General features: G+C 49.2%; 2 protein-coding genes across 7 annotated transcripts; one reads left to right on the plus strand and one right to left on the minus strand.

The window, feature by feature from the left end:
• Positions 1-49: 49 nt before the first annotated feature.
• ino80b (INO80 complex subunit B) lies at positions 50-4,907 on the minus strand. 4 transcript variants are annotated; one of them, XM_066720823.1, is made up of 5 exons: positions 4,821-4,907; positions 2,949-3,147; positions 1,158-1,276; positions 846-1,024; positions 50-758 (listed from the first exon to the last, which is right to left on the minus strand). In XM_066720823.1, the coding sequence occupies exons 1-5, from the start codon at positions 4,876-4,878 to the stop codon at positions 300-302; spliced, it is 1,014 nt and encodes a 337-aa protein (XP_066576920.1). In that variant the 5' UTR covers positions 4,879-4,907; the 3' UTR covers positions 50-299. The 4 variants fall into 4 exon arrangements, with proteins under 4 accessions (XP_066576920.1, XP_066576921.1, XP_066576923.1 ...); XM_066720824.1 differs by having other exon boundaries at positions 846-1,018; positions 4,821-4,905; XM_066720826.1 differs by having other exon boundaries at positions 4,486-4,859.
• aadat (aminoadipate aminotransferase) lies at positions 3,818-13,985 on the plus strand. Of its 3 annotated transcripts, none has more exons than XM_066720822.1 (14): positions 3,818-3,959; positions 7,219-7,290; positions 7,826-7,994; positions 8,327-8,459; positions 9,350-9,424; positions 9,590-9,799; positions 11,009-11,074; positions 11,232-11,314; positions 12,003-12,099; positions 12,271-12,332; positions 12,437-12,501; positions 12,743-12,849; positions 13,343-13,444; positions 13,721-13,985. In XM_066720822.1, exons 2-14 carry the CDS (start codon positions 7,224-7,226, stop codon positions 13,760-13,762), a joined length of 1,278 nt encoding a protein of 425 aa, XP_066576919.1. In that variant the 5' UTR covers positions 3,818-3,959; positions 7,219-7,223; the 3' UTR covers positions 13,763-13,985. The 3 variants fall into 3 exon arrangements, with proteins under 3 accessions (XP_066576919.1, XP_066576918.1, XP_066576917.1); XM_066720821.1 differs by lacking the exon at positions 3,818-3,959 and adding an exon at positions 3,991-4,127; XM_066720820.1 differs by lacking the exon at positions 3,818-3,959 and adding an exon at positions 5,354-5,449.
• The last annotated feature ends 525 nt before the right edge of the window (positions 13,986-14,510 follow it).

Genomic DNA, 14,510 nt, shown 5'->3' on the forward strand with positions numbered 1-14,510 from the left:
TGTGTGCGTGTGCGAGTGCAAGAGTGTATTTACAACAGTCCCTCCCGAGTGTCTTTCAGAAGATCGTTTATTCCACTGTGTCAGTGTACAAAAATAAGACCAGTATCTGAGTTGGTCTGCTCTAATAAATTAAATGTCGTCCGCATTATAACCCGAGAAGAAACAGAATCAAATAAAGAAGTGACGACACCATCCCCAGGGAGAAGCCGATAGAAAGAAGCATAAATACAGCCTGCAAAGCCCCCCCTCCCCAAAACCAGCCTCAGTGTCTTTACACATCGCCCGTGGCAGACGGGCACTCAGGCCACGCTCTGCACCAGCAGGTTCTTGCGGTAGCACTCCAGGCTGCAGAGGGGCGTCCCGGTCCGGGAGCAGCTGTACCGCTTCAGGTTGGGGCAGCCCGTCACGCCGCAGCTCAGCGCCAGGGCCGGGGGCCGGGCGGGGGCCGGGGCCGGGGCGGGGACGCCCTGGGGGAAGGAGATGGCCGCGCCCTGGCAGGAGTCGGAGTAGCGAATCATGGGGCACTGGGCCTGCTTGAACTTGCGCTCGCGCATGCTCTTGATCTTGGCCTTGCTGGTCTTGGTGAGCCGCTCGATGGTCTGGTTCTTGCTCTCCTCAGCCTTCTTGGCCGCCTGGGCCCGGCGCTTGCGGGCGCGCTCCTCCCGCTTCTGCAGCATCTCCTCCGTCATCTCCTTCTCCTTGTAGCCCATGGGCAGCTCCAGGAGCGGCTGGCTCTGCTGCTTGTGCAGGAGGGCTCTCTGAACAGGGGGACAGAGCGGGCACGTCAGGGTGGGACAGAACACGGGGAGTCTCATGCGACTGGGACCCAGAAACGCCAACCGTACCTGCCGGGCCGTGAGCAGAGACTCGTCGATCTCCTTCTTCAGCTCCCCGTTGTCGTCCAGCTCCCCCTTCTCCAGGGCCTCCAGCCACTTCTCCTCCTCATCCTCCTGGCCCCCCAGCAGCGACTCGCAGTCCATGTCCGGCAGCGGGGACGGGTCCAGGTTGCTGTCCTCGTCTGAAACTCATGATTATTATTGGTTTGCATAATGAAGATCTCGGTTTTGGGATTTTACTTTGTAACAAAAAGATTATAAACACAAATCCACACAGTCGGGCAGCCCGGTGTGCGACTGCGCCAGCGCAGTTCTGCTTACCCAGCCAGGCCCGGTACTGCTCGATGGGCACGCCCTCCGTGGGCTCCTCGTCATCATCCACGATCATCAGTGGGGAGGGTGAGCGCTGCTCCTCTGGCACCACGGAGAACGTGGGCACGCTGCTCACAGGGGCACAGGATGGGACGGGTTAGCCTCCCTACACTCTACACGGTGCGTCACGCTGCCGGCATTTTCAAAACGTGGCGCTCCCATTGCAAACAATTGAAAAAATACACCGACCTCAAGAAAAAACGCTTTGGTGGCCAACTCTGCCTCCTCTCCACTCTCCTTCCTCCAGAGCCGCTCCTTCTCATCCCTGACCCCTAAATGGTGGAACGACCTGCCCACTGAAGTCAAAACAGCCCAAAAGAGTCCCTGACCTCCTTCTGGCGCTTACTCAAGACACATCTTTTCAGACAGCACTGTGCAGTAGTGGTTAAGGCTCTTGACTCATGATTCAAAGGTTGTGGGTTCTAATCCTGGGTGGGGCACTGCTGTTGTACTTCACTTAAATGCTCCAGTAAAATGCCCAGCTGTATAAATGGGTACAAATGTAAGTCGCCCTGGATAAGAGCATCTGCTAAATGACAAATAATGTAATACTTGTAATATCAGTCCTTTTAATCCCTGTAAGATAGCACTTCACAGCATTTCACCATGCTTCTTGCCTTACCAATACTGGTATTATCGATTGATTTCCCCCTTTACTCCCTTTCCCGTAGCCCTTGACTGTTACCCTACATCCCAGACGCCATACACACGATTCAGGTGGTGCGTTCAAGTAAAGAGAAGTCAGCTGAAGCGTGAAAGAACAGACTGATCACACCCAGCGAGCACTGTGCTTGAGTCGGGCCCGAGTCAGAACCTCTGGCGCCGATACCCGCTGAGGCAGAACGCAGGGAAATGGGCAGAGCGGCCGACACAGGACTGGAGCCTCACACCCACTGACAGTTTTACAGTCTGTTTAACAGGAGGCTGATCATTACCCTTCAAAGGGACTTGATGTGGGTCACTGCCCTGACTAGAGGCCAAGCATAGATTCTTTGCGTTACTGTGTTGCAGCCGGACTGTGCGAGTCACAGCTCTATGTTGCTCCGGAGAGGCCCGGTTCAAACCGTTTCTGTAGCTGGTGTTTCGAAACATTTTTCATCCAGGCCATAGAAAGAGCAGAAGATGGAGGAGGAGTTTGTGATGGAGATTGGGGGTCCAGGCCTGGTCCTGGAGGAGTCCCTATCCTGACGGTTTTTGTTCCAACCAAGCTCTTAATGACTTAATTGAACCTTAATTGAAGTAACAATCTGCTTAGATTAAACTTTTTAAATGGTGATATAAAATAATTGGATATTTAATAACTTATTTATACAATTCTATACTTAACTTAAAACCCCTACTGTTTAGAATAATTAAAAGGCTCTCATTTAGGAAATTATTAGTTCAATTAAGGGTCAATTAAGTCATTGAGAGCTTGGTTGGAACAAAAACCAGCATAGTTGGGGCTCCTCTGAGACCAGGGCTGAGAACCTCTGATCCATAGGACAGTATGTGCTTTAGAAGAACCTTGGACTGGCCGTCTCCGGAGCGCTTCGTTAGAGCTGAATAAACCACTAAATAACCCTTGCCCTGAGTGTTCATTGTCCGCCTGTCTCCTGAGGGTGTAGATTCACCCCTAACAGAAGTCACTGCCCTCATGGTAAAGAACGCTGCGTGTCAGAGCAGACAGCACCACGTGTGACAGGCGTGTGTCTCTCGGCAGCACAGGACTGTTCGTTACAAGGGCGTTGCTCACTGTACCTCTTCGTTCCCAGCGTCTGTCCGCCCAGCTTGATCTTCAGCTTGAGCTGCGGCTTGGGCACGCCCGAGTCGGACTCCAGCGCCTCGGAGGAGAAGCTGTGCCCCGCCTCGCCCTCCTGGTGGTGCTTCTTCTTGTGCTTCTTGTGCTTCTTGTGTTTCTTCTTGTGCGCACTGTGGCCCCCCGCCTCATCCCCCACTCCTGCAAACACACACAGCGACAGCGAGACACAAGGCCGGGTTTACTGCTATGCTCCACATGTGGACACACGCAAGCAGAGACCTGAATAATTATTACAGATTTCGAGATGGAAAGAAAGCTAATTAACAGGCCGCGCCTTTGCCACGGCGAGTACTAACATGTTCTAACCCAGCAAATCCCCGGGCCCTGCATCATTGTAACTCATAGAAAAGCCTGTCCAAACACCTTTGCTCAAGTCTCACCTGGCTTTTCTCTGCCAGTTTCGGACACCGTTTTCGGTCAGTAAAGCTGTTGTTCCTGCCTCTCCTGCTGCGGTTGGCTGCACCTCACACTGATTACATGTGCAGCAGCTTTGCCCTTAACTAGACTGCACTGAGTTTAAACTCCACTAAACTTCAGGGAGACATGGGGCAAACTAACAAGACACTTGAATTTGTTTTCAGTAATTGGTTGTGGTCCCTGAACATGACATCTGAGGGGATTGGTTTTGTATGCTCTACACTCCTGAGGAATGCACTCGGGAGACAATTTTGGAAGATTTAGGTTTTAATCCTTCACCTTTCAATACCTTAAAGTGCCCCAGTGCAGCCAATGTATAAATCATAACTGTATAACCAGCAGTAATCCGAGCCACAGTCTACCAGTGTCAGCTGGCGACTTTGATCGCAGCCTGCTCCTGCTCCTCCTCCTCCTCCTCCTCCTCCTGTGAAGTGAGGCAGCTCCTCATCGGGCTCAAGCAGCACCATCACATCTGGCACAACCACGGCGAGACACCGACACCCGAGGTCCCGAGGAGCATCGCCGCGGGCCAGGTTTGCAGCAGCACCGCGTCTGCATGGGCAGCTATGGCGGTGTCTCAGTACAAGACTGACATCTGCACAGATTAATGCGAATCAATACGTGTGTCTGAATGCTTCTGCGTTTAACAATTCAGATCGACTTTAACCAACAGTCAGGAATACAGCCGCCTGCTCTGTATGGTAAATCATCTGGATGCGCCAGTCTCTCTCATTCGACCCGGATCTGCAGGCTCGGCTTGTGATTGAATCGATTATAGAAATGGTGGCTGATGACGCGGCGCTCTGGTACCGTATAGTGTTATAATCAACTGTGCCCCCGCTTTTAAAATCTACCCCAAAGCTGTGCATCCACTTTTCCCATTATAGTACCAAACCCAGCATGCACCGCGTCAGTGTTCTCGTTCACAAGTTACAGTATATTAACCGGAAACCTTTCAAACCCCAGTAGCGGGGAAACAGCTGCGTTTCCAGGCTAGAGCTGGCACTCGAGCCCCCGGCTTCCACCGCGGCCTACACGCCCGGTGCGCGCAGCCCTCACCCGAGAGAAACCTGTCGTGGATCATGTCCTTCTTCTTCCCCATTGACCCGTGTGGTGAGCTGGGCGAGCGGAGCAGCGGCGGTGCAGGGGAGCGGCTCTGCGTCTACATGCCTGCCGAGCCGCGGCGCAGTGTGGCGGGCGAGAGGGAGCGGAGGGGCGGCGCCTCTCTCGGCGTCAACACGGGGGGCGTCCAGAGGGACTCCCTCCACACACACACAGCTGGGGCATCTGTATTATCTCCGCTGCTGGGTGTGTGCCGTACCCGGGTCTCAGTGAGATGAGCGGACCGCTCTGAACACCCGCACACAACCGCCTCTGTGAGTTTAATTACGTACCGCCCGTCATGCTGCTCCGACTGTCTGCATCGCAAGGATGTCTGGGAAATGTAGTCATATTACCGGCAGCTGCCCATTGGGGGAAGAATTACAGCACCCACAAAGCACTGCGGCCGGGGATGTGATATTGCCTGTGGGAGGAGTAACTGTCAATCATTTGTTTACGCAACCAATCGCTTTGCAGGAATGCATGTCAATTGTTTTTTATGCGGCCAATCGCCTTCTTCATTAATCAAAGGAAGGTGGGAGGCAAGGCTAGTTTTGAAAGGACAAACAAGCCGAGGTGACGTTTAGCACCCCTTGTGAAAGAGTAGGGTACAAAATGTATACTGGGTCAAACTGTGCACTATTATGCTGTTTTGCACCCACGTGTAATCCCACAGACCGCAAACAAGCCGCCGCGCCAACACTCTTTCTCCCGCCTCCCGGAAGAGCGATGGCACAACGCAAGCAGGCGATTGGTTGCGCACGAAATGACGGCGGCGCATCCGTGCAGGTGATTGGGCGCATAATAAATTAGTCCCCAGCATGTCCTGACACGTGATTGGCTACAGAGATGCCTGCGCGCGTCCCTCCCACGTCGCAATGTCCGCGGGTCTGCAGCTCTGTCAAACTCGTGTCCGCACAAGGTCAGTCACAGTGTCTGTGCTCTTTGTTTACTCTGTTTCAGGGTCTTTTTCGCCCGTGGGCTGTTTAGTCCCAGCGTGTCTCCACGGCAGAAACTGGACACGACACCCAGTCTGATCTGAGCCGGTCCTGGTCACTGTTGCAGCTTTAGTGCAACTCATGCGTTACAATATAGCTACACAGACACTGTAATAGCTACACAGACACTAATATAGCTACACAGACACTGTAATATAGCTACACAGACACTGTAATATAGCTACACAGACACTGTAATATAGCTACACAGACACTGTAATAGCTACACAGACACTAATATAGCTACACAGACACTGTAATATAGCTACACAGACACTAATATAGCTACACAGACACTGTAATATAGCTACACAGACACTGTAATATAGCTACACAGACACTGTAATATAGCTACACAGACACTAATATAGCTACACAGACACTGTAATAGCTACACAGACACTAATATAGCTACACAGACACTGTAATATAGCTACACAGACACTGTAATATAGCTACACAGACACTGTAATATAGCTACACAGACACTGTAATAGCTACACAGACACTAATATAGCTACACAGACACTGTAATATAGCTACACAGACACTAATATAGCTACACAGACACTGTAATATAGCTACACAGACACTAATATAGCTACACATGGACACTGTAATATAGCTACACAGACACTAATATAGCTACACAGACACTGTAATATAGCTACACAGACACTAATATAGCTACACATGGACACTGTAATATAGCTACACAGACACTGTAATATAGCTACACAGACACTGTAATATAGCTACACAGACACTAATATAGCTACACAGACACTGTAATATAACTACACAGACACTGTAATATAGCTACACAGACACTAATATAGCTACACATACACTGTAATATAGCTACACAGACACTAATATAGCTACACAGACACTGTAATATAGCTACACAGACACTAATATAGCTACACAGACACTGTAATATAGCTACACGGACACTGTAATATAGCTACACAGACACTAATATAGCTACACAGACACTGTAATATAGCTACACAGACACTAATATAGCTACACAGACACTGTAATATAGCTACACAGACACTAATATAGCTACACATGGACACTGATCTTGGACCACTCTGACTGAACAACACCAGAGAGTCCAACGCCAGTGCTGCTCTGGGTCTGTGAGACTACCAGCCCAGAGTGTCCCTCTGTCACAGACACGTGTGTCATCACAGCAAGACAACAGAGTGGTACAATATAAAACATCTATTAAATCAAACCGCAACAACAAAAACAACAAGCAACCTCACGTTATAGACCCTGAGACTGAATTGAATGCCAGGAATACAAGAGCCTCCCTGTGCCCATCTCTCCCTGTGTCATACATGTATATTGCATGTGTCGAGATCTGTATAATCCTAATAATAATAACCATTATTTGATGGCTGAAGTAGTGAAAGCTATTCGCTGCCTATCTGTCTGTCCACAGTATACATTAATATACATATTTGATTTTGTTCTTGTCCCTACAAATAAAAAGGTAACGGTTCTCTACAGAAACAACAAAGGCAGGAAAAAAATGTGTTAATAATAATAAAGATGTAGAGGAAGCATTCCCCCAATCCTGTAAAACTAACTCAATACTCATGGATTTGTTTAGTTCATATTGTTGTTGCCACATGAAGAAGTTTTGTGGCTTTTTAACACTATCTTTCCATTGGTGCAGGTGCCATGAACTATTCAAGATTCCTGACCGCTGTCAGTGCAGCAAGAAAAGCGTCTCCGATCCGCGTGTTGAGTAAGTCCAGCTGAGATAGAAACTGAAGCAGTGCTTTCATTCCATGTCCTTCATTTATTCGCAGTTACCTTTAGTGGAGTCAGAACCAGTGCAATTACAAATATTACAGATAAAACACTATTTTGTCCAGATTCAGTTTGGTAGAGAATTTGTCTTCATTTAGTTTATTGTATCGAATTCTAGTTTGATTTGTTCCCGGGCCTCACACTTTGGTTACCGTATCCCTAAACTGTAAGCACAGACATTAAACGAGAGATTTGTATGCAGTATAGTATTGGGGAGATATAAATTAACTGCTTCACATAGAGAGGCGTCACAATCTGAACAAACTCCCCAGCGATGCGGCTGAAGAGAGAATTTGGGAACATTCAAAAACAGACTGGATAGGATCCTTGATCACTTAGTTATTAATGGACACCAAACGAGCACGATGGGGCGAATGGCCTCCTCTCGACTGGACACTGTCTTATGTTCTTATGTTCTTATGAGTAAATGATTGTGCCTGATCGGGAGCCCGTGTCTCTCCTGTGCCCAGCTGAGCTGCAGATGCGGTCCCCCCCGTCCCTGATCTCGTTGGCGGGTGGCGTCCCCAACCCCAACACCTTCCCCTTCAGCTCTGCCTCCATCGCTCTGAAGAATGGCGGCAGCATCGAATTTGACGAGGCCGCGATGAAGCGAGCGCTGCAGTACTCCGCCTCCGCCGGGTGAGTGGGGCTTCGGCCGAGCACCGGAAATTAGACCTGCTAACGACGGACCAGAAATTAAGCCTTTAATTAAATGCAGGAGATTAAACTCTTGACCCCCTGAGGAAGGACGGGATTTCTGTCTTTTTGTGCAAGAGGGTTTTACTTTTCATTATGACACATCCTCGTTTTTTCTACAGCTTCTTTTTGTTGGTTGTGTTTCCTAAATTTATTTTTGTATCTTTTGTTTGAAGTCTCTTACCACCCAGGTGATCTGATTGACAGGTTAACCCTTACAGGTCACAAGCTATGTTTTATATTTACTGACGTTCTCGTGCCGATGTCTCTGTCAGGATCCCGGAGCTGATCTCCTGGATGAAGGAACTGCAGATGAGCCTCCACAACCCCCCCACGGCCTCCAAAAGCCCCGAGTGCGGGGGCATGGAGCTGTGTGTCACCACGGGCAGCCAGCAAGGCCTGTGCAAGGTACTGCCGCCCGCAGCCCAGCAGGGGGAGCTGTGTGAGTGCATGTCCCACTGCTGAATAATATATTGGAGGTGCTGTCCAGCCTATCATCTACAGAGCTGTCTGTCTGTCTTCCTGCTCTCTCTCTCTCTCTCTCTCTCTCTCTCTCTCTCTCTCTGTCTGTCTGTCTGTCTCTGTTTGCCTTCTTTGTCTGTCTGTCTCTGTCTGCCTTCCTTCCTTGTCTGTCTGTCTTTCTGCTCTCTCTCTCTCTGCCTGTCTGTCTGTGTGTCTCTGTCTGTTCTGTCTGTTTACTCTATCTGTCTGTCTACTCTGTCTGTCCTGTCTATTTGCTCTCTCTTTCTGTCCTGTCCTGGATGTGGGACATGGGGGTCATACGGGCCTCTGTCATCCTGCAGTAGTGCTTCAGTTTCATGTGCCCGGATTTGAAAGGAAGACAACGCAGATGTGCAGGGAAGTGTCCCCAGAGCTGCAGGCTTTTAAATAAACAGTCCAGTAAATGCAAGAGTAGAAACAAATGAATTCAGATTATTCTGAAATAAGAAGATAGAGAGTGATTTTCGTCATGTGATTTCCTGGCTCAGAGTCCTGGTTCTTACTAACCCTGTGTCAGCTGAGTCACCTGTTGCTTATTGTCTGAGACACTGGAAATATTACAGTTCTTTCTGTATAATAGATTACTGTGCAGGTTTTACCCTATAATGTATTACTGTACATGTTTCACAATGTATAATGTATTACTGTGCAGATTTTTGTAACTATTCAGCTGCAGAGAGAGAGTGTCACATCACAATAAATCTGGTCACGTTCCCATAACATGAGGTCGCCTTCTGCAGTTTTTAGAATGACTCGAAACGGCTGCTGAGAGACGCCGTGTTGTCTGTGTCTTCCAGCTCTTCGAGATGCTCATCAACCCCGGGGACAATGTCCTGCTGGACGCCCCCACGTACTCCGGGACCATTTCTGCGGTAAGAACCCCGCTGTCATTATTCCCATGAGTGCCATAGGAATAGCCTGGCCTGCTCTACCCACAGACCCTAGGGCCCGAGAGTGGACAGGCGATGGACAGATTGACCAATACAGACCTATCCAGGGGTTTGTTGATGTGTTTGTTGTCTGTTTGCGGCGCTCAGATCAAGCCCCTGGGCTGCAACGTCATCAACGTCCCCAGCGACCAGCACGGCATGATCCCCCAGGCGCTGCGGGACATCCTGTCCCGGTGGAGCCCACAGGACGCAGGCAAGCCTGGCAGCACGATGCCCCGGCTGCTCTACACCATCCCCAATGGGGGCAACCCCACCGGGGCGTCCATGACCGAGGACAGGAAGAGGGCGGTGTACGAGGTGAGTCAGGGCACACAGAGGGCTGGTGCACTTCTGCACAGGGCGAACCAGGGGGTCAACTCAGGGGCCGGAGACGAGGCTGTGAAGGCTGTGAAGAGTTTCATCCACAACCCAAGTCTCCAATACCACGTGTGTCTCGTTAGACACTGTCATCTCATAACACACTTATGTCCCCTAAAACAGCGGTTTCCTGTCTTGGAGGACCCCCTGTTCCAACTGAACTCTGAATTGCTTAATTGAACTAACAATGCAATATATACGGTTCAATTAAGTACTTAAGGGCTTGGTTGGAACAGAAACAAGCCGGGCAGGGGGTACCCCGCTCTAAGACATTTGTCCCATAGGACACTTTTGTCCCATAACTAGGGCCACACAGAATATCTGAGATGTTTTTCCTGCGTCTGCTTCCTGCTGTGCTCAATGCTGTGCCGACAGAAGGTACACAAAAACATCCCGTCTTTATGGAAATCGCATGGAAATGATCGCTGTGTGGATCTGTGTTTCTTTGCCAAAACGTGAAATGAAATTGTCATGGCAACGAAACTGTCAAACCGCGAGCTCTGTGATCCTGGAGCAGCGAAGTGAACTAAAGACGTGGAGACGATGGTTTATGGATTCATTTTATTATGGTTATATTACTTTATCATTTTATTGTGCGATTATTATTACTACTCGATTTCTTAGTAGAGTGACTTACAATTGTTACAAGATATCACATTATGTTCTACATTTACCCATTCATACAGCTGGGCATTTACTGGAGCAATCCAGGTACAGTACCTTACTCAAGGGTACAGCAGCCGTGTCCCAACTGGGGATTAAACCCACAAAGTCCAGAGCCCTGACCTCTACTCCACACTATTATTGTATTGATTCATTATGATGTTACATGTGTTATTGTTATTGTGTGACAGGTGGTAATGATTTTGTGCATCATTTAATTAATGGAATTCTACTTTTTTAAGATTTTCAGTGGGTTTTGTCCTATACCTCACTTTTGCTCTATAAGGCTCTTTATTGGTCTTCATTTCCACAGTGAAACGGACGCACTGATTGATTGCTCATTCATGAGAACAGAGGATTCTACCAGTCAAGGAAACAATGTTTATTTTTGTTAATACGGAACGTTTTCCCCGCCTTGTACAGTTTCAGAGACCCGTATTAATAATGACATTGAACTTAAAATTCCTATTCTGTTTCTGTCCTCAGCTCGCCCAAGAGTACGATTTTCTCATCATTGAGGACGACCCCTACTACTTCCTGCAGTTTGAGAAGGTCAGTACAAGCTGACTTCAGAGTGTGCTGGCGAGACTGTGCGTGTCTGGCTGCTGGGTTGTGTGTCGGGCTCCAGTGTTGTGTGTCTGGCCCCCGGGTGGTGTCTCTGGCTGCTGTGTTGTGCGCCTCACCTCGGCCTGTTTCCCCCCTGTTTCAGCCCTGGGCCCCGTCATTCCTGTCCATGGATGTGGACGGACGGATCCTCCGCACCGACTCGTTCTCCAAGATCTTGTCCTCGGGGTGAGTCGGAGCGCCGGCTGGGTAATTAGAGGCAGCTGTTAATGACATCACGAGCTCTGGGCAGCTGGAAGAAGGGGAGGAAGAAGACCCCTCCACCGAAACCGTAAAACTAAATCTATGGAGACCTGGGGATGAGATAAAGAAGTGGGATTAATCTGTGGCCAGGCTTTACTAACTGGTGCGCACAAGTTAGCCGGTCGGTTTGTTCAATCATGTATTATTTACTGCGGTTTATTCATTCTCGCTGGAGGTTCAGCTCTCTGTGCCCGTGCTTCCTAGGGGCGTCATGAGTTTGGTTACATGTTGAAGACAGAGGAATTAATTGACCAATAGGACATAAGGACAACCTGTGTGCCCTCAGTGCAAATCAGCATCATCTTCGGATAGTCGCAGGAATCTGAGGATAAGGGATCTGATTGGCCACAGTCACTACACGCCTTTCACAGGCACATGCTCTTCTGATGTCAACTTCAAGGATCAGGGTCACTTATAATATCACTTATATTATTATGATTTAGAAAGAAAAGACAAAAAATTAAAAAGGGAAACCAGTTGAGTGTGTAAAAGTGGTGGAACAGACTCTCAAAGAGGATTCGCTCAGCAGATCAGCACGTCCTCACTGCTCTTAACGGTCCGTGTCCGTGTGTGTCCATGTCCGGGTGTCTGTCCATGTGTCCGTGTCCATCAGGCTCAGGCTGGGGTTCCTGACCGGGCCGAAGCCGCTGGTGGACAGAGTGATCCTGCACATCCAGTCCTCCACCATGCACACCAGCACCTTCACACAGGTGAGAGTCAGGAGGAACAATGTCAGATTCAGTGGTTCATAAAGTCACAGGGAGAAACGTATCTTGTCCTGCCGTCACAGAGTCACAGTGCCAGAGGTAATGCCCGACACAACAAGTCAGTCCTGACCGGTATTTTGCCGCTGTCCCAGCCTCTCCCGTCTCTCTCCACAGCTCCTGGTCTCCAAGCTGCTCCACGGATGGGGACAGGAGGGCTTTCTTAGACATGTGGACAGGTAAGACAATAACCCTGTCCCCCTCGTCCTCCCTCTCTCTCTGTCCCCTTCCTCAGCCCCTCTCTGGTCCCTCGGGTCTCACTGCAGTGCTCTTTCTTCTCCAGTGTGGTGGAGTTCTACCGGACGCAGCGGGATGCCGCACTGGGCTCGGCAGACAGGTGGCTCAAAGGTCAGTACTCGGGGAAAGGCGTCTGTTTGTGGGTCTTCCAGTCTCATGAACCGACCCAGACAAAGGCAGTAGTGTATGTCTGTGGTGGCTGTGAGTCCGCTGTCACAGGGGAAGCAGTTACATGAGGGCGATGAAAGGACAGTTATTGCTGTTCATTGTCTCGAATTGTTTCTGAGCATCTCTGATCTCTCTGTTCCTGTCCCTGTCCCTGTCCCTGTGTGTTTGTCCTGCTGTTGCGCAGACCTGGCGGACTGGCACCCCCCCGCGGCCGGCATGTTCCTGTGGCTCCGGCTGAGGGGCGTCTCGGACACCCATGAGCTCATCACGAAGAAGGCCCTGGAGAAGGAGGTGAGCTGGACTCTGAACTGCACAAGAAAACACAACACTGCACCTGATGTTTCTCAGTTCCTTTGGGGAAATAAATAAATGCAATGAATAGATTGAGATTAATTGAGTCGTTTTATTTCTGAGCTGGGTTTAGTGATCTGTCAGTCTCGGTCGTGTGCTTCTCATAATGCATTACCCATAACAGCGGATATCTAAGGATGAAATTAATCAATACACAGAATAGAGCTGCCGTCGGTTCAGTTTTAAAAGGAGTAAAAACGTTAGCTGGACCGATCCTCTGAGGAATACAGCAGAGCCGTGAGACTTGAAACGAACAAATGTGATGTGGAGCGGAAAACGGTTTCCTCCAGCGCATCACAGGACTGTCCCTGTCGTGTCTGTCTCTGTCTCTCTCACTGTCTCTGTCCTGGTCTCGGTCTCTCACTGTCCCTGTCTCCGTTTGTGTCTCTGTCTCTCCCATTGTCTGACACCTTGCCTCTTTGTGTTCCCGCAGGTGCTGCTGGTCCCTGGAGGGGCCTTTAATATTGACAGCTCCCAGCCCTCTCCCCACGTCCGAGCGTCCTTCTCGCTGTCCTCACCCGAACGGATGGACGAGGTGAGACAGTGTGGGGACGTGTATTACCGCCACTGTGGGGACCAGATTGGTGAATGTGTTCCTCCAAGATTGTACTTCCGTGACAACACACCCCCACTCTGTACAACAGCTTTTTAACAACCCAGCCCGTTTTGATTATAAATGAAAAGTGCCCACTGTGTGTGTTTGTGTGTGTGTGTGTGTGTGTGTGTGTCATTAGTCTCCTGGTTGTTATGTGAATAGTCTGACTTGTCTGACTAAAATCGTTTTTTGTTTGTTGTGTCTTTGCCTCTCTAGGCTTTCCGCAGATTGTCAGAGCTCATTAAGGAGGCCCAGTGAACAATGTGAAGAATCCAGTCATTTTTAATTCATACTTGAATCTAATATGTAAATGAGCTAAACTGATCATATATACAGAGAGAAACACTATACTTGTATGGCTGCTGCTGTGGGGCTTTTTAAATAAACCAACGAGGGAGTTTTGAAACCGATCCCACCTGAGTCCACTTCTTCAATGAACAGATCTCTGCGAGGCTCACAACAATAAAGAGATTAAAAAGCAGGCATTCTCTCCCTCTCTCTCTCTCAATTTCAATTCAAGGTACTTTATTGACATGACAAACAAATTTGAATTGTCAAACCAATTGGACATATATATGGAAAATAAATATAATTATAAAAAACAAAATTAAATAAAATATAAATATTTTATACACAGAAGTAAATAGATTTACTGTTTACAGATTACTTTAGATTTGGTTTCAAACATAGAAATACTCTGTGTCCACCTCTCCTGTCTCGGTGTCCACAGCGCCGCTCCTCTCTGTGTCCACCTCTCCTGTCTCTCAGTGACCACACTGTCCTCTCTGTGTCCACCTCTCCTGTCTCACAGTGTCCACAGCGCCGCTCCTCTCTGTGTCCACCTCTCCTGTCTCGCAGTGTCCACAGCGCCGCTCCTCTCCGTGTCCACCTCTCCTGTCTCTCAGTGACCACACTGTCCTCTCTGTGTCCACCTCTCCTGTCTCGCAGTGTCCACAGCGCCGCTCCTCTCCGTGTCCACCTCTCCTGTCTCTCAGTGACCACACTG

This window comes from Amia ocellicauda, chromosome 13 (assembly GCF_036373705.1).
Source record: "Amia ocellicauda isolate fAmiCal2 chromosome 13, fAmiCal2.hap1, whole genome shotgun sequence".
NCBI classification, from domain to species: Eukaryota; Metazoa; Chordata; class Actinopteri; order Amiiformes; family Amiidae; genus Amia; species Amia ocellicauda.

Coding starts and splice junctions, on each gene's coding strand:
- ino80b (XM_066720823.1), bottom strand. CDS start 4,878: ATGACTACATTTCCCAGACATCCTTGCGATGCAGACAGTCGGAGCAGC. Junction 1,277..2,948: donor CAGACGCTGGGAACGAAGAG/GTACAGTGAGCA, acceptor CCCTGTGAGCAG/CGTGCCCACGTTCTCCGTGG. Junction 1,025..1,157: donor GCAGTACCGGGCCTGGCTGG/GTAAGCAGAACT, acceptor AATAATCATGAG/TTTCAGACGAGGACAGCAAC.
- aadat (XM_066720820.1), top strand. CDS start 5,377: ATGCCTGCGCGCGTCCCTCCCACGTCGCAATGTCCGCGGGTCTGCAGC. Junction 9,425..9,589: donor ACTCCGGGACCATTTCTGCG/GTAAGAACCCCG, acceptor TGCGGCGCTCAG/ATCAAGCCCCTGGGCTGCAA. Junction 12,100..12,270: donor ACACCAGCACCTTCACACAG/GTGAGAGTCAGG, acceptor CTCTCTCCACAG/CTCCTGGTCTCCAAGCTGCT.